The 19,323-nt window shown below is 45.9% G+C and overlaps 2 protein-coding genes across 3 annotated transcripts in view; both read left to right on the top strand.

Moving 5' to 3' along the window:
• LOC126530895 (uncharacterized) overlaps nucleotides 1–6,402 on the top strand; it is a 42,920-nt gene extending 36,518 nt beyond the window's left edge. For both annotated transcript variants that reach the window (XM_055070855.1, XM_055070854.1), the window contains 2 exons: nucleotides 3,494–3,586; nucleotides 5,311–6,402. In XM_055070855.1, the coding sequence (XP_054926830.1) occupies nucleotides 3,494–3,586; nucleotides 5,311–5,367 (150 nt within the window). In that variant the 3' untranslated portion in view covers nucleotides 5,368–6,402. The remainder of the gene's footprint in view (nucleotides 1–3,493; nucleotides 3,587–5,310) is intronic.
• A 10,777-nt stretch (nucleotides 6,403–17,179) lies between these two features.
• Nucleotides 17,180–19,323, top strand: part of LOC126530902 (uncharacterized) — a 174,594-nt gene continuing 172,450 nt past the window's right edge. The window contains exon 1 of the mRNA XM_072288232.1: nucleotides 17,180–17,561. The gene's annotated coding sequence lies outside the window, so the exon portion shown is untranslated. The remainder of the gene's footprint in view (nucleotides 17,562–19,323) is intronic.

Below are 19,323 nucleotides of genomic sequence, written 5' to 3'. Positions count from 1 at the left end.
GTCGCCCACGCGCTGCCTCTCGCGATCTCCAGATTAGCGAGGCAGTCGCGCCACACTTCGTTCCGTTCGCAACGTGCCGCACGAGACAGATTGTCCGCGGGAAGTGAAAACCTGTATAGAACTGCGCTCAAATTTTGCATTAAGAAGTATCTTAATCGTCGGTGAATTAGTTTTAATTAACTACAAAAGACGTCTGTCTCGGTGTTTTATTTCTGCACCTGCCTGCGCTTGAGGAAGCTGCAGTTAAGAGGTACTGTGTACAGCTCGTGCGATAAGATGCTCATTAACATCATAGTTTTATGAGCTCGACATTTTGTGGTGAAAGAAAGCAAGGAAAGGAACTCTACATGGACCAACAATATAGAAAGAAAAACGAAGGAAAGAAAGAAAGGAAGAAGGAAGAAAAGTCAGAATGAATTTAACAGTGTGCTAACTCAAATTTATGTTCTACGAGAAACTACAGGCGGCTACGCAGTCAAGTAGACTTCGGCAACAGTAGTAACTCTAGAATTGTCTTCTACGCATCGACGGATCCCTATACAGTTTCCGAGCTCATAGTCAAAAGTACTTCTTCACTCAGGCAAGCATTTCCTCCAGACGTCTCCCGAACAGAACTGTACTCTGCGGCTAACTGTAATCTTGCACGGGTGTTTTGCCGAACGAAATACTATTGCATCTCAGAAAAATACAATCTCCAGCGTTAATTAGATCTCATCTGCGAGGCCGACCTACCGAGACAAATCGCTAAGCCCAAACGAAGCTTGCTTCCGAGAGTCCGTGTTTACCTCGCGTCCGGCCTTGCTGACCCCAAACTCGTCGATCTCATTAGCGTTAGTCGATCTGGCCCGATCGCGAAACGCTATATCGAGAGGGCATATGAGCGACGGAGCGCCAATCATGCTTGGCAGGGAGGTCGCTAACCCTCCCAAAGAAAGTGCTTATGCTATTTGCAATCGGAACAAAAAAAAAAAAACGAGGCAGCAGACTGACATTGCGCGGGATTATTGCTCATGCGTTTCACTTGTGTTGCACGGGCCTATTTTCACCTCCTGCTGGGATACGGGTAGATTTGATCTTCTTTCGCCAATCCTCAACGCCTGCCAAATCGCTTCTTGATCGTCTGCCAACATGTGGCGCCAATCAAGAGTTCGTCGTCTGACTAACTCGGCAAGGAGAATTATATATATATATATATATATATATATATATATATATATATATATATATATATATATATATATATATATATATATATAGATCGTCATCACAGACGGCTAAAACTAGCCATAAAGTGTGTTTTCAATGGCGTGGATCATCAGGATGCAGGTTCAATTGACAACCCACTACACGGTGTTGCATGTTCACCTCTGTGTTCTTGCAAGGAAAATAATTTGTTGCCATATCAAACATAAAAAAATGATAGTTTGGCCACGTACATCGAGGTCTTCCTTCTCACATCTAACATTGGCATCTAAAAAAGAAATTAGTCTTTCACTTTCGTAACATACTGGTCAGTAATGAGAACCGACTCGAAGGACCACTATGCCCTTGAGCTCTCTTCGGGTCTCAGGATATATTGTTTGTATGTGTGTGTGTGTGTGTTCGTTACTTCCCTTCTTGTTATCTTCAACTTCCGCTTTCATCTCCTCCTTCCTAAAATGTAGGTAGTTGCCAGGCTGCTACCCTTTCCCTATTTGCCTCTCTGTGAATTGTATGTCCGTTTTCATATCAAATAATAATAATAATAATAATAATAATAATAATAATAATAATAATAATAATAATAATAATAATAATAATGTGGATGTGTACAGCACATCGAATACATGAAAATAAAGCAACAACAAGTATACAGACACCTGTAGTCACCCCATAATCACTACTGCGATATCGCATCAAGCAGGAACACGAGCGTAACCTTCTTATCTCGTCCCTAGTCTTTTCGCCGTGCATGACGTTCAAAAGGTTAAGTTATCCAGCAGAAATTCTGGTGGGGCTACCGTCTGAAGGTTGTGAAACGGTACTAAGTTTTTCTATTATAAACTTGACCATGCGTGTGCACCCTCGTGTGAACTGGCGTGCTAGCTGTTCTGAGCTAACACGCCAGTGTGTATAGGCTGACGATATTAAATTTACCGCGAAATATAATCAGAGCAGGATTGTTAATTAATACAGAAAGACGTGAATTCTGTTGCCGACTTTGATCGCAAAATGTACACTTTACTATACGGATACTCACTTGACAACATTCCATTGAGAAGAACGATTTGTACGCACGACTTAAGAATCTTGGTTGACTCCCGGCTAACTTTCGAAGAGCATGTTTCAAACATCGTTAATGTATCCTACAGAAAGTTAGGCATGATATTCAAGAATGAATAAAAAGTTTACGAATGTCAACTTCGTTATCTCTTGTATTCTTAATTTGTCCGCTCGAAGTTACAGTTTAGTTGTGCTGTATTAAACTGTATTAATTTGACCAATGTTGCAAAAATGCAATGTGTTCAGCGACGTTTCATTCGTATCCTGTACGATCGATCTCTGACACGCCGTATACTTTGTGCCTATGAGCGTGTACTGCGCATGTTTAATATTAGACCCCTAGAAATAGGGCTTAAATGTCTTAATTACTTATTCTTGTATAACCTAATTCACAGCCACTTCTCCTGCCCGCGTTTACTGTCATCTGTAACGTTCTGCGTGCCTGGCCCTAACTTGCGTGATCCTAGCATTTTCTACATGGATTCCTCTTGCACCTTTAACGCTATAACACGTCTTGTAACACAACGAGATGCCTTGCCTCGTGATCTTGATATATTCAGCTCTACTATTTGCTAATTATCTGACTTCTGCGTTTGATTAATTCAATTCTTGTTGCATTTTTGTACCACTGTTGTTTGAGATTTCCTGTTATATTTTTCGGTTTTATATTCTTTGTGTAACACAAGCACACCAACATTAAGGCGTAAAGCTGTTCTCGGGCACTTTCAGAAAATAAATAAATGCAATCAAGTGAGCCCTTCCGGCTAGGAACTTGTCATACTGAAATGGTGTCGCTAATATATGTATGATTGAGATTATACGTGCCGCAGGCAGCTTGTTGTATATTTAGTATTTTTGACAAAGTGGAATTCGTAGAGTAAAATATGCTCAGGCTGGCACTGACAGAAAGAGAGAGAAAGAGAGAGAGAGACAGAGAGCGTAGCGCCCAAGCGTGCTTAACCTTAAGGCTCGTGAATGGAGGCCAGCAGTGCTGTTTCTCAAGTGCCGGCACCTCTGTTATTTTTCTTCATTTCTCTGAACGTTCGATCGAATTGAAGGTACCGGCGCGCTCGAAACCCGATACGCAAAGCTCTGGAAGGGCAGTGCGCTGCAATTCTCTCTTGCCATTACCGCAATCTCTCTCTCTCTCTCTCTCTCTCTCTCTCTCTCTCTCTCTCTCTCTCGTTTCCCAGTGCAACAACTTTTGTACGTTTCAATCTCGTGTTTTCAGGAGAACAGCCGCTTTGATGACTCCGGAAATGACGTTGCCCCTTCAGCTAGTCCAATCCAGGGTCTTCGTGCCGACACCTCGAGAACGCGAAGGGTAAGACCACTTGTTTTCGCCTCCTCCCGTCGGCGCCTATCAAATCTGGTGCTTTCCAATTTCGGTGCCCTGTTTTCCTCTCGCACGCCTGAATCTTATACGTGCAAGCGAGTGCGATTCAGACGCACGGGTGCGCGACTTCGGTAAGCACCCTCGACCGGCGAGATGCTGTATTGAGGATCCGCAAGGGGTCTCAATACGCAATTGGATACTTCTTGCGGATCTTAAGACGAAAATACGCAGCGACTGAATCCTCTTCTACGAGGCCATAGGGAGCACCTGTTTTGTTTTTGAGAACGATAGCGCCACTAGCACCGACGACGAAAACACGGCTATACGATATTGCCAGGGATTCTCTCAGTCCTCGTTTTAAGCTTCGGATTGAAGAACGTTCCAGGCGTAAGTGTCCCTTACTTTGAAATCCTGCGCATTCGAATTCTCGTTCTATACTCCTTTCTTTGCAGTTTCCTTTCAAGAAGCTTATTAATATTATTTTGTGAAGAATTTTCAGCTTAGCGATGTAGCTATATCTCCGGGCATCGATCAATACGGATCATGTATTGCAGTGCAGTTCTCGGTAAATAGATTGGGCTGAAAAAGTAACAGTTGCCTGTGCAAAGGGGACTTGTGAAAGGTTCATGAAAAGGCGGTGTCCGGGCCATTGATGCCGCTGCAGCATTCCCTTCAGCGTTTGCTATAATTCATAGCGGGCGATGTGTAGTTGCTGCAAAGGGCGTCCGGAGGGTGTAGGAAATCTTGTGCGGGCTTTTGTAGACTAAAATCTAGATGTTCTTTCGCGTGATCTGAAAAATGCATTACCGGCCTGCGATCTTTGTCTGCGGCCCTGTCTTGCGAAGGCATCCTCGTCACGCGGAAACTTGGCTTTTTGACAAGCAAATACGAAGTCGTATGTAAGACATGCCTAAATAGTAATCTTTAGCACTACAATTCGTGTAGGTTTGTTGTGAAATCAACTGTAAACAGTATTCCTCATATGCTCGCTATGCCAGGCGAGAAGCGTTCGAGTGTAGTAAATTTCGAAGCGCCCCCCCCCCCTTTTTTTTTTGGACAAATATAACGTGATACCTGCCCACAGGTATGCTTAGGCGTAGGCTTAGTAAGCACTGGAGATATCTTATAGATGCCGTAATGTTTAACATAAAATAATATCTCATCTGTATCTCTGTGTACCTAGTATCGCTAGTCTTTTTTTTTTTTCAGCACATACAGTTAGCATTGGATATCTTCTAGCGCTACTTTGACTGTCTAACTTATTATTACCATATTAATTAGACTCTTTGGGGCCCTTAGAGACAGCACTGCTTATTTGCATGGACCTTAGCTTAGGTCTTAATTTATTTGCTTACATGAACTCGACGCGTCGGGCATCGAGTCAAAAATCTAGCTGACACAACCCGATCCGACCGCGTGTACTTCCATCTTACCAAGCGGGTTCAACTTGTCGACTCACTCCTTGCAGGCGGTATGATAGAACTTGCCTCGACGATCTTTCTGCCCGACACACTAGCGTTTACATGAATCCGATCACAGGATTTCGGTCTGACAAGCCGACTCGACCTGTCTTTGTCGAGTTCATATAAATGAAGCCCGAGTCACTGTTGATCGCATCTGAACACATCTGCACGTGTATTCATTGAATCATAATCTTTGTATTTTTGTTTAATTTACAAGAGTTTCCGTTATTCTTTCCTCTTTTGTTGCAGACTTCCAAGTCGGGCTCGTCGACGGGAGACTCGGATGTTGTCGCACGGCCTTTTTAGACGCTTCTGACCCACGACGTGTGGGCGTTCTGCGGTTACACCAGATTACGATGAATGGCGCATTAATCCTAATCAGATAGATTAACGACCAATGATACAGAATTACCAACTTTGCAATTTTGAGAGGATCATGTTGCTCGCGTACTTCGCGCAGATTTAGACTGTGCCTTTGTTGAACACGTCCCCTCTCGTTCGTGTCTTCCTTGCAACTGTCTATCCCTTTGATGTTTCCGCGCCATGTTCTTTAGTGGTGTGAATGGTTGGGCTACAAAAGACACAATAGTGGCTTTGGATGCCAGTGATGCGATATCTGTTGAGACTTACTTACCTGATGGATCTAGTTTATATCTTTCTCTGCTTCGTTTATTTGTCGCCTCAAAGCTGAGCGCTGCTGTATGCTCGCCCTTCTGACAAAGTTTCCTTTGTTCGACGAAAACTTAGGCTTGCCATAAGATTCGCTCACGCGTGCGCCGTTGTTTTGTCAGCAAGCGCTTGTACATAATAGAAACTATCATTGCTTTGTTCCATTGTATCATAATTTTAACCGGAATGTGCATATGTAATTATAAGAAGCCTAGGTATTTTATTTTTGCTTCAATTGGCAGCTGATATTATGTTGCTTCTATCGATATTGAACTTTTGTTTTTTATACAAAGTGAGAAAATCAAGTTTTTGCAGCATTTGTTGTTTGTGCTAGCTGCTTAGTCGAAGTATGACTGGCTCCACACTAATGCTTCCAGGATGATGACGTAACTAATACTAAGGCCACATGTTACGGCGCAGAAATAATTCGTGGCTCTTGCACACCTGGCAAAGAGAGCCTGCTTTGTAAATAGTACTGATCTAATGCTCTCTCTGTTCAGGTGTTCAAGGTGCTGCTGAATTGTTATTTTTCCCTGGGGAGGTCAGGTAACACATGCCAACTGCTCATATTCTTTTTGTGGCATATTTCGCAGCCCTCATTTCTTGTTTTTATAGCAGAACTATTGCTAACAGTGAAAAGAAGTGAATAAAGATATTTTTTTGAAACGAAAACTTTCCCCTTTTGCGTTGTCTATTTCTTGAAGCGAGAGCAAATAGATATTTGCAATTATGCTGCAGTTATGTCTCCTACTCCTTTCACGGGATGGTTAGAGAGAAAAAAAAAATGCATACCTCACGCACTATAGAATCAATGATACGCGAAGCGTTTTTTTGCAGGTAGCTGTTTAACTAGCATTGTCCGAGACTGCGTGAAGTGTTAGCAGATGGGGCAGCATGTATGGTCAAGTTTGAAAAAGAAGATGTGTTTGTGACGTGAGTGCGTGTGAGATAACAACGGCAAGACGATGGCACGAGGACAACAACGGGGACGACGATTGTGGTCACGACGTTAGTACATGATGGTGACGGCAATGGCGATTGCTTTATTATGCCTCGGCAAATGAGCGTTACAACCGCTGATATCCACTAGAGGGAACTGGATCACGCTTCGAGAGCGTAGGCGTGAAGCCGCCTGAAGTCGCCGACCTTGTTCCAGAAACGAGCGCCCAGCGGCCGCGCGATCTTTGCCGGTGGGCCAGCGTTCCTTTCTTTTTTCGAGACAAGGGCTGCCTGTTACGCAGCAAATTGCGCAAGCCGACCAGAAAGGTCTTCAGGGAAGACATTAGCCCGAAATCGAAACAAGGGCGATGTCGCTGATTCCATGGTGGTTTTTGTTACGGCGGAGCTTTCTGGACACCTCCAAAAGCGCATACCTGCAAAAGCGGATACCCAGAGCTGCATGTGTGAGTCAGTCGCTGAGTCAACCCACTTCGTACGTCTCGCGAAGAGCGTAATCCGCATCGTGAATCGAGATTACAATGCAGTACACTACCGAGACAGTGACTGCCAAAATCACTGGGTCAACAATTCGCAAGCAGTTGACTAGACTCATCTTTTTCAGTCGTCAGTGAAATATTCCTGCGTATCGACTTCAGATGGCGCTAGTGCGTAAATAAATGAGCTGTTCTGTTGGATAGTCTTTTTACGGTGTCATGCACAGGTCGAGCATTCTTCTTTGGCTTGACTTTCACGCACCTCGTGATCATCAGAAATGGAACAGTAATTATTATCGGGCATTGAAGGGGCTCGTACTGAGCTCTAAGGAAATTTAGCGCTCGAGTTCCAATTTACCCATTATTGCATATCACTAATTCAACTACTTAAATATCCAATTCTATCTTGATCAAGGCTGCAGGCAGTCATAAATTGAGATATTTTTATCAGACATCATAATATAGAGCTCTAAGTCTTGCTGTTCTCCATGTTGCTTACTTTATTGCAGATTGTTCTCGTCGGGCCCCTTATGGATGAAAGCGCATTGCACACTGCATCTTTTACAACGCGCATTGGCAGTGCCACTAACTGCAACGTGATAGCTCTTTTGAGTGCAACTCCTTGTACGCTTAAATTTAGCTGCATTCGGCGTAATAGAAATTAAGTGTAAACAGTTACGTCCTGTTTTTTTCTTTGCTTTGGCGTTGTAAAACTTAGTGCTTATTATACATTTCATGCGCTCTAATTCTGAAGGAGCCCGAAAATGCAAAGCTCTTTAGCTCCGTATCACTGGCAAAACATTATATATATCGATCAGAAATTTAGCTGCAGCCCGAAAATAGTTCATTTACGCGCATTCAGAAGCTTCCGGGACAAGCGGCGGAACATCCGGTGCATTCACAAGCCCCCGCTTTCGGGTAACGGCAATGCGCCATCCAACAATTTTAGTGGAGGGTCGATGGTCAGAACCGTTACAACCCATTCCGTTGCGACCGTGACGAATCATGAAGTACACAGACGAGTGGGCAAGTTGGGCCATTCCGGGTGGTGGTGCGGAGTCTCGTAGAGCGTGAAAGCCGTTATTGCAACGAGGGAAGGATGAAAAAAAAAGAAAAAAAAAAAGCTGCCGCGCTCTCGCTTTCGCGAGCAAATTATTGCTGCAACGTGACGCGCGCGTCAGTGATCTCACAGTGCTAGCTTTAACGAGGGAATGTGAATTGTAACTTAGCTATTCACTCAACCTAAGCGCCCGTTTGCAGCCTAATGGATCGGGCCACAGGCGCACGGGGTATAGTTCCGAGTTTCAGGCTTTTGCGATGGGGGGACACCGGTTCACATGCCGCCGTTGGAGGTGTAATTATTTATTGAAGGAGCTTACCTATCGTCCCGCCGTCAGGTGGCCCTCGCGTCGCTGCATTAGCGCTTATCTCTTTTCGCAGCTGTGTAACGAATCCCGCCATCGCGTGGGCATCACGCGGGAACGCCAAACGTCAAGAGATGCGGGAAGCGTGCGGGAAAAAGGAACGTCATCGAATTCGAGCGAATCGAGCGCTCCCGCACTATACTCACCTACCTACGGTAATCTGCCTATACTCTGAAGAGAATGAGAAAACAAGGGCTGCACCGTGTGGGCCTTTCTGGGTCTCCAAATTGATTGTTATCTATCTTGCGTACATTTATGTTCTTTAACTCTGCGCTCCTAGTGTTTTAACGTCAGGAACGGCATGAGCTTATCAACGCGATAGGGCGTTTCTAACAGGAATGTAGAGAGCACAGAGTGGCTAGAAGAAAAATTCACGCAATATAGTCGGCGATTATTGTGTGGAAACAGGATAAGCCCGAAAGGCTGTAAGATGTATTTGAGTATGGTAAGAGGAAAGTAACCTCGCGCCTTAAAGAAAAAATGCAGGAAGACAGCTAGAAATGAGACGTTTCTTTCTAGGCATTATTTAAAAGATACGTGAAGTCCGGGCGTATACACCCGGACTTCACTTACCCAAGAATGCGGAGTGAGTAGGAAATCAGCACGGAGTGGGCATGGAGTAAGCACGCAGTCGCTAAGACCCGCCGTGGTGGCTTTGGTGTTGCGCTGCGAAGCACAAGGTTGCGGGGTCAAATCCCGGCCATGGCGGCCGCATTTCGATGGCGTTTAAATGCAAGAACAGCAGTGTACTTAGACTTAGGTGTACGTTGACGAACCCCAGGTGGCGAAAATTAATCCGGAGTCCCCCACTATACGGCGTTCCTCATAATAAGAGCGTCATTTTGGCACGTAAAACTCCAAGATTTTTCTTGTTTTAGTCGCTAAGCTACAGAGGCATACGTATAGGTGCCAGACTTGGTCCACGTTGTATACGCTGGCAGGTATATACGGATGACTCACGGGGTAAGTAATACATGGACATATTATACGTGTCCCTGTTCCATTTTTGCTATTAGTGAGGTAGTCCTGTGAAGGAAAAATTCGCAGTTCCGCCCGAAAGGCGAAGCACCGATTCCGATAGCAAATCAGTAGATAGCTGTGCGAAGTAAGGATAGTAGGTTTATCGGCCGTATAAACTTGTAAACATTAGCTTGGTAACTAAATTAACAACGATAGAATATGTAAGCGTGACTCAACAAGGACCTATAAAGAAAAAGACACAGAGACAGCGAAAGAAGCAGACACACAAAGACTTGTGTGTCTGCTTCTTTCTACGTCCTTGTTCAGTCGCGCTTACTCCATTCTATCATGGCTTCAAACCAACTAGCCCCTCAACGTGTTTTAACTAAATTAAGCAGCACGGTGTCACGCGCACACAGGTAAGCATGAACATATCGCGCTCGATGAGCGTGAAAACTCGCTGTCAAAATTCTGGAGTGAGGAATCGCGGCAGCAGTAACCGAATTGACCTTCATGCATCTCTCGCTTCAACGCGAGCGAAACATCGAAAGCACCGCGCGTACGAAGCTACCGGTACTGCGTGCAATCTGTAAACATCGCAGATGGCTTTGAAGATTAGGTCCGTGCAGGCGCGCCCTTCGGCCACGTCGCACATCGCTTTCAAGGCACATGAGTGCCGGCAACGCGTCCCTACGGCGTCCGCCAAAGGCGTCTACTACGGCATCCGCGATTCGCGTGGCCAACGCCGTAGTAGACGCCGCGGTTGTGTCTACTACGAGACGTTCAATTGGGGGACCACCCGATGTTTGTGCGCAGGCGCAATTAGGAGCGGGCGCGAGAGCGAAAATCTGGGGGCTTTAAAATTTGCTGCTTGGATGTATGACTCTGCCTAGGCACTACGGAGGAGGTTTCTTTGCGCGTGTTGTAGGCGTTTGTCCCTAGGCGTGCTGGCATTGCGGAGTGCGGTCCAGTTTGTTTACGCTCGGACGCTGGTTGCCGGCGCGGTGAAATAGGTGAATCAGCGGGCACTGACGCCCCATTCGGCGACCGCTGTGTCGGACAAACTGTCTCGCACCTGCAGTGCTCGTGCTAAGTCAGTCGGGCCGGACCATAGCTTTCTCGCGCCTTACGGCGATGTACCTTGCAAATAACATCACCCATGTTTCCGTGGGAGCCGTAGGGACCGCAGTAGAGGTCGGGCCGCATACATTGAAAATCTAGGCGTCAGAGGGCCTTAGCAACCGCGTTTGAACGTAAGTGGCTGAAAGGACGCCGGTGACGCTCGACGCCCCTGCAACCGCTATGAGAGTATGGCGCGCTACCCTAACGCCTCTTACGCTAACCTAACCTAACCTAACCTAACGTTAACCTAAGAAAACGTGGCTGAGACGAAAAGACACTAATCGTCATGGCGTAAAGCTTTGAGAATACGCCGCGCCACCCTAACACTTTTTACGCTAACATAACAACCTAAGCCTAACCTAAACCTAAGGTAACTTAACCTAACATGAGCGACACGCAAAGCCAATAATCCTCACGGCGGGACATCAGGTAATGGCGTTCAACTGTGGTTGCTAATGCGCTGTGCATTTATTTCACTCAAAGGGGACCACTCAAGAATGCTCCTGAAAATTCGCGGGCAGGACATACGAGAAGCCTGCCAAGAGCGAAAATATTGCCCTAAAACAGCAGGCCACGCTTCTACAAGCGCGAGAAAGTCTGTCCGACGAACTTTCGGACAGCGATCACCAAATGGGGCGTCCCTGCCCACTGCCTCGCCGCACGGGCAGCCAGCGTCGGAGCGTAAACAAACTCGACTCCACTGCGCAATGCCGGCATGTCTAAGGGACAAACGCATACAACACGCGCTGAAAAGCCTCTTTCGTTGTGCCTAGGCAGAATCATATATTCAAAAAGCAAACGCCCCCAGATTTTTTCTCTCGCGCCCAGTCTTACTCGCGCCTGCGCACAAACGGCTGGCTATCCCTCAAATGAACGTCTCGTTTCTTCACTCTGTACGGAGCGGCGGGCGAGGAAGACATCGAGGCACCCTTGCAGCCGCCGGAGAAGAACGCCCCTCCTCCCTCGCCTGACTGCCCTGCCTCACGCGCGACAGGAGAGGGCCCGCATCGGGGCTGCGTTCATCGCTCGCGCATGCGAGATTGAACCGCGTTCGCGGGATCACCCTCATACGCTTTCACTCATACCGAACCTCACGGCGACGGCGACGGCGATGGCAGAAATTCGCCTGGGCTGCCCATATAATTGCTATCGCAGTAATAACTGTTCCTGTTCTTCTGTCGCATCTCGTGTGTAGCCACTTACGATGTCGACCTTGTCGCACCGTTCCTTGACTTTCGCCATCGTAGCAATCAGTGAAGCGGTCTACCGAGAGAAACTGTCATGGGCAATGTGCCTTTTTGGAACTCTTGTGAGTGTCTCATAGAAGGTAGAGAGGAAATTTGCCCATGACGAGTGTTCATACATAACATATGGAAGCAGCGCCCAGCTCAGAAAACACAGAGCATGATTTCCTATCACGTGGCAGTGGACACCCACAGGTGAACGAGGAAGACGTTCGCCTGGTCGATATCTTGTGTTTTAAAGACAGCTGGAGGAATCTGCGGTGCAGAACTGGAACAGACTGTCATTGTACTGGTGGAGTAGGGGTAGGGCAAAAACAAAGTGGAAGGGAAATTTTTTGTAGGGCAATAAAGTGATTGATGATTCGATGGATTGACAGCATAACGCATGGATAATAATGGGTTAAGAGCTCAGAATCCACACTGTGGACAAACTAAACTTTCCAGTATGTTTCAAAGGGTGCGCTCGCAAGGTGCAGTCATCCATTCCTCCATCCACCCACTTCACCACCCGTCTGCCCGTCCGTACGTCCATCTATACATCGATCCATCCATCCGTCCATCCATGTATCTACCATGCGCCCAAGTACCCACGTAACCAATCTTCCGTCCGTCCATCAAATAACCCATACAAGGGTGGCTTTCACAGAAAACACCTTCGCACGCAGTACCCGCAAAAAGTCAAGAAGGTATAGGCAGTGTTAATACATTTTTCCAATGTTAATTCCGTTCGCGCTTCGCCAGTGGCCCAAACAACACTGTGCCTGCCGGCCTGGCGTAAGAAGTGGATAATAATAATAAAATGAATTGAGAGAATGAAATGGTTAAACTATACCGGCCAATTTATTGTTCACACTGCTGCAGGTGCGGCGGGCTCAGACAGCGTGTAGCCGACCGGCTAGCGTTCACACGAGCCACAAGAGATAAGCAATAGCATGTTATATCGGTTCGTCGCACATGACCTTCCCTCACCGATTGACGGACATTTTTTCCCTCATCCCTGCTCAAAGCGTCAGTCCCCGCATCTACGCAAGCCTAGCCTGCGCAACTAATGCGTACCTCTAATCGCGTCGTCATCGCAGACACACCGAACAAGGCCTGGCGTTACACGCGCAACGCCCGACTTCAAGTTTAGGAGCGACACAGCAGCCGCATCTCGCTTCCACGGTGAAGAGGCGTTAGACTGGTTAGACTGTCTGCCCGCCCAGCCGTCTGTTTCTTGCTGCGATCGTTTTTGCTTTGCGAGCACGTGGAACATGCCTCAAGTTATATTATTTTTACGTCATGACAACGGCTACGCGTAGCCCTCGTCTTCGAGAAAAGCAGGTAAGTGCTACTGTTACGCCATGAATTGCTAATACAATGTGTCCATTACGATATGCCGAACACCCGCTTTTTCATTTATGTCGGCATCCATTGGGGAGGTATTCTCGGTCGTTGGCTTTCGGAGATACAAAACTTTCGCGACATATTGTGTGACTAGCAGTGGATGCATCCGCGTCGACGAGCGGCCGTGTTTCTGGTACAGCGCTAAACCGCTCGCTTGACACTTTGCTAGGAATGCTGTTACCCGTAGGTGTTACTCGTGGTTATGGGGCCGTCATGGTCGTTCCATCGCCATCATTCTAGTTTCGTGATCTGACTCTCGTCATGCCGTTGTCACCCATTGTCACCACGCCTCCTACGCTGACCTAGTGACCGAAATTCCCTAATAGCTTGTGCTACTAGGTATGTACTCGGGGTCGTGATACCATCGTGGTCGTTCCATCGTCGTCATTATAACTTTGTCATCCGTCTCTCGTCATGCCATTGTCATTTCACCATCGTCATGCATTCATTGTCATACAGTAGCGGTCGTTCCACTGTCATCATTCTAGCTTCGTCATCTGACTCTCGTCATGCCACCGTCGCCATCGTCATGTATTCTTTGTCATACAATAGCGGTCGTTCCATTGTCGACATTCTATCTTCGTCATCCGACTCTCGTCATGCCATCGTCATGCGTTCGTTGTCATACAGTAGCGGTCGTTCCATTGTCGTCATTCTAGTTTGGTCATCCGACTCTCGTCATGCCACCATTGCCATTTCACCATCGTCATGCATTCTTTGTCATGCAATAGCGGTCGATCCATCAGCGTTATTCAAACTTTGTCATCGGACCCTCGCCATGCCGTAGTCGTCATAGTGTATTCAATGGTTCGTTGACGTGATTCCGTTTTCTTCAATCAATCGTGATTAGGCGTTTTGGTCATCGCATTGTCCTTATGTTATCGTCATTAAGCGACCGTCACCGTTTAAGAATCGTGATCGCATTGTCATGCCGTCGTCGTCATAACGCCTTTTTCGTTCCAGCGACGTCATTCCTTCGTCATTCCATTGTCGTCACTGCGTCGGCCTCGTACAGGCGTCGTCATGCCACCATGCCAATGGGTTTCTTTGTAAAGTGAGTGCCATAGCAAAGTGGGATAATACTGGTGTATGTCGCATAAAGCGTAAGCAACGGAAGTTTCACAATCACCACTACAGATGGTAAATAAATGGGACTTCAGAAATACGGTATATCGCTACATTGCTCGAATGCTAATCGCATTACCTTCGACAGTCGTCGTGGGATGAGAGAGAGAGAGAGAAATAATGCAGGGAAAGGCAGGGAGGTTAACCAGAGGTAGTTCCGGTTGGCTACCCTGCGCAGGGGGAAGAGTTAAGGGGGATAAAAAGAGAAACAGAGTGGAAGGGGGAGATATAAATAAAGGGAGACAAGCACGAACAAAGTGCGTACACTACAGAGCGGTAGGGGGCGGCATTCTTAGAGTCTGTCGTGAAGCCCCGTAGACCGCATGAACCTTAATAGCGCGAGTAAGGCCTTCAACGCGGATGTTCTTTCGGAGCATTGGCCTAAAGCTTTCAGTTCTGAAAGGGGACGATTGTCCAACTGGTCCAGTACTCTGCACATCACTTGTCTCTGAGCACTGTATCGCGGGCAGACACAGATAATATGTGCGAGCGTCTCGTCGATGTTACATGTGTAGCACGTGGGGCTGTTGGCCATTCCAATGAGGAAAGCATATGAGTTCGTAAAGACGACGCCTAGCCACAGACGGTAGAGCATGGTCTGTTCACGTCGTGGCAACCCAGGCGGGAGGATGAGTTCTTTCTACGTGTATATACGAACTACAAGATTTCAGTTTATTCTTTATTTGCCGTAAAGGCCTGTTGGGGGAGTACATCGAACAGGGGAAGCGGGATACAATAAATGGGAAACAGCTAACAGAATTATGTAAACAACGGGTCAAAAAAATGAAAGCAAGTGTGAGAAAACAAAGAAATACGCGTACATTACAAGCAAATGTAAGCGCTATATATATGGGTAGAAATACTTAAAGGGCCCCTCACCAGATCCTATTAGAAATATTGGCTGGAAGTAGTGATACGTTATCTAGGGAACGTTTTGCCACACGGATATTATTTTTTGAAATCGGTCCATTACTGGAGGAGGTAGGAAGTGAAAGGTAGCATTGACATGCTTCCCTACCAACGGAGGAACACAGGAAGAGAGCGCAGGGAGTCGGTGCCCGAAAGTGGAAATTCGACCATGTATTAATAATAATAATAATAATAATAATAATAATAATAATAATAATAATAATAATAATAATAATAATAATAACGAGTTATTTCCATCACCATTACATTGATGGAAGGGATGGGAATAAAAGCGATTGACGCTTGACTAAGTTCCCACCCCCCGTACAGCAGGTGAGCAGTGGCATGCGACGACACTTCTGTCACGACAGCAAATACCAAAGTCAAACAAAGCATTATTACAAAAACAAGTTTATGATATGATAAAAACGGGGAAATATGCGATTGGCAGGTTTAAATAAAGTTGGAGAATAGTTTGTGAGGTTACGATAAGACTTATGAACGAATGTTACGCGAAAAATCTGTCTTCGTTTCTCTAACGTATTAATGCCAGACCGGTCTTTGAATACAGATGTTTGAATATGACGAATAAACTTCTGTGATGAAATTAGTCTTTATACTGTAACGACCCTAGTCTATTAAAATTTAAGACTTTTGAAGACTCCAGACGGTTGTTGCTTATTCGTAATTCGAACGTGCAATGAAAGCATAAAGCAGTTTTCGTACTTTTGTTGGCGTTACGCTAAGAGCGACGAGCTATGCCAACGTGCGCATCATTTATGAAAAATAAGAAATAACCTACGTTCTAATAGAGATCTTTGAGGGAACCCTGACTTAACAATTTGAAATTAAGAATGAAAATAGTTGATTACTACAGACTCTGGTCTACAGAATAAATATGTTTGAACCTAGGAAAACATTTTCATGAATGCTAATTGACTTCAATTTGTGAATACCGATCCTTGTGAGCCAGACGATCAAATTCCTTTGCCAAATCATTGAAAGTGCCAGCCACGTATTGACATTTGTGTAAGTTATTGTGGAAGTCAGTGATTAACTCAAAACGCTGTATTTCAACAGAGCGTCCACGTTGCAAGCCATGGTGATTTATAACAACAATGGTATTGTCCACTAAATAACACATAATTTGTGAATATCTGTTCTATAGAGCTTTGCAAAAAGCTGTTAGAGGTATGTGCCAGTACTTAGGTCATTGAATTCTTGTCTTATGTTTTGACTATATAGGCACCACATGAGCACCCTTCCAGTGAATAATTACACCAGTGTTAAGTGATTTCTTAAAGATTACCGCTCGTAGTAAGGATAATAACTAGTTATCTTTTGTGCTTTATAATATTGTGCAGAATTTTTTAAATTTGCCTGTGAAAGACATCAGAATTCACGTCCTTCAGCTGGGTTACTCAAAGGGGCATACGTTACTTCCAGAAGAAATGGAACTGCACAATCGACTGATTAGCAAACTTTTGCTCATTAGGTTTTTAGCTAAATTCTTATGCGACACATACTGCAGTTTACGAGTGGTAGCCGGTGAGTTTGCAAGGCGTATCGACTTGGAACGAATGCTGTAAACGACCCCAGTGTTTAGATATTCAACCCCAAAGTGTGCGACGAAATACACTAGCGCGTGAGTTACTGTAGTATTTCAACGCACAAAACAGTGTTTTGTTAAAAATAAAACCAACGCCCCTTCCAGTTCGTGAAGATGGTCGAACAGCGAAGCTGTGTAGTTGCACCACTGGGTGGACAGGGGGGCTATAGTTTCGGTATTGGCAATAAAGCGCCGCCACGACACTGGTATCCAAAGTAAAATTCAATAACTTTGGCATTTGTGGATCTATCCTTTCAACCTAAACAACAATAAAGTGAAGTGATGCAATTATGTATAGAAATAAAATGCGCTTTTAGCTATTTTCTTCTTCGGCATCTTGTATCTTTATATGGTTGCTTCATTTCTTGCGCCAAGGGGCGGCGCTTTCGCTCTTATCGCTTCGGCTGCCACTCTCTTCGTCTGCTCCTGTCACTTTCAATGCACGTGCACGTTCTTTTTTTCGTATGCTCCGCAGTTTGAATCTTCATGTTCCTGCGAATGTTCCGGCAATGTCGGAAAAACTGAGCAAAGGATACAAGGCTTGCTGCGCGGCTGCGTGATGTGGCAACTCGGGGAGCAAGACAAAGGCTAAATTTTTCACTTTCCCAGCGGACGAAAGGTAAGCACACTTTTTCTGCGGTCGTTATGAAGAAAGGAAACGATAGATCTTCCGCGATTGTTCTCCATTGGATATCTTTTTTTTTTTTTTTTTGGGGGGGGGGGGGGGGGGGGGCTGGCACGGCGCCTTTTTTCTGCGGTGTTGTAAGAAACTGAAGCTACTTTGCCGATTGATGCTAACTGAAGCGCAGATAGAAATTTCGCTTTGGTATATGTTAGCAGTTGCTCTTAATTTTGTATTCAAGAGTAGAAAACATGCAATTTATCAGTCTGTTCAAAGGGACTGGTTAGTTCATCTTTGGAGTAAAACAGAAACAGCGCGACACAGGACGAGTGAGTAAAGAGCACTGGACAGAGTTCTGACTAGCAATGAAATGCTCTATTTGCAGAAGCAGCTTATAAAGACATCACTGATGGTGACACAAAATACAGAAAAACAAGGATATGCGTTAGCCACGGTGATAATCCAGTTCTTTTGTTGATAGCAGGAGGAACGCAGAACTGATGCATGCCTGATAACTTGTGAATATGCAAAATGCCTCAAATATTTCCCACGCGCGCTTTTCCCTATATCTTCCAATGTTTTCGCATTTCTTAAACTTCGGGGTGCAACCACACGTGTTTCAGTGGGCAGATGACTGTACGGGTTTCCTTTTAGTGAAGCGGCATGCTCGCGCAGGCGATCATTAATGTACCTACACGCATGTCCGATGTAGCAACGTTTACAATCGAGTGGGATTTCATAGACAACCTGCGTTGCACAGTCAACGAAGCCGCGAACATGATTCTTATTGCAACTTTATCGCGCGACAGTATCCACCCTGTTGGCTATTTTGCACAACCCGCTCAGTTTATTAGGGGAATTGCTCATAACCCTCGCTCCTGTCTTAGCCGCAATTGTTATTATGTTATGGGAAACGCGGTGTACATAAGGAATTAGAGCAAGCCTAGATTGCGACGGCTGTGATTGCACAGCTTGTTTTCCGGCGTTCTTTAACTGGTGGCCTGGTAAAAGAGTTAAAGAACACCGAAAAACAAACTATGCAGTTCCGTTTCCGGCGTCAAAGATTGGCTTCAACTGTACGAACGGGCGAGCGCTAGCAGCAACTGGGACCCGACTCTGATGCTAGCGAACATCATTTTACCTGGCGGGCTTGGTACAAGTGTGGTCTCTGAACCCCGGACAGGAACTTAGGAGCTGGAAGGTATGTAAGCAAAAGCTCATCGATCTGTTCGGCAAGCTCATCGGACGCCGTCGCCCTGCGCAGGAAGAACTTGCATGCCGAGCTCAAACTTGCATCGAGTCCTATGTGACGTAAATCCAGGACGTGCTCGCGCTCTGTCGCAAAGCGGATGACACGATGCCGTAAGCGGAAAAGGTTCTGCATATCTTCAAAGGTATCGCGGATGACGTGTTTACACTTCTGGATTTAAGAACTCATACACAGTGCCTCTCCCATACTTCTCCAAGTACCCCGGTCATGTACTAATTGTGGCCATGTTGTCCCTGCAAACCAGGCTGATGGTGATGATGATGACACAGTGCAAGAGGTCATCAATTAATGCCCACGCTTTGAAGAAGCAAAAAGTCGCCGCATTACTCCGAACTTCACACGTCTTCCGAACATGGCTGCGCCGTCTACCTGTGAGGACCTGCTTCTCCCACCAGCTCCACCCGTTCCTGCTACATCCGACAATACTGTGCGCGTTCTCCACTGCGAGATTGCGAGACATTATCCGCAGTTTCCCTTCAGGCGCGTAAC

The sequence above is a fragment of the Dermacentor andersoni genome, chromosome 5 (assembly GCF_023375885.2).
Source record: "Dermacentor andersoni chromosome 5, qqDerAnde1_hic_scaffold, whole genome shotgun sequence".
Classification (NCBI taxonomy): Eukaryota; Metazoa; Arthropoda; class Arachnida; order Ixodida; family Ixodidae; genus Dermacentor; species Dermacentor andersoni.
Note: the sequence above shows the minus strand (reverse complement) of the source record. Positions and strands in the feature narration are given on the sequence as shown.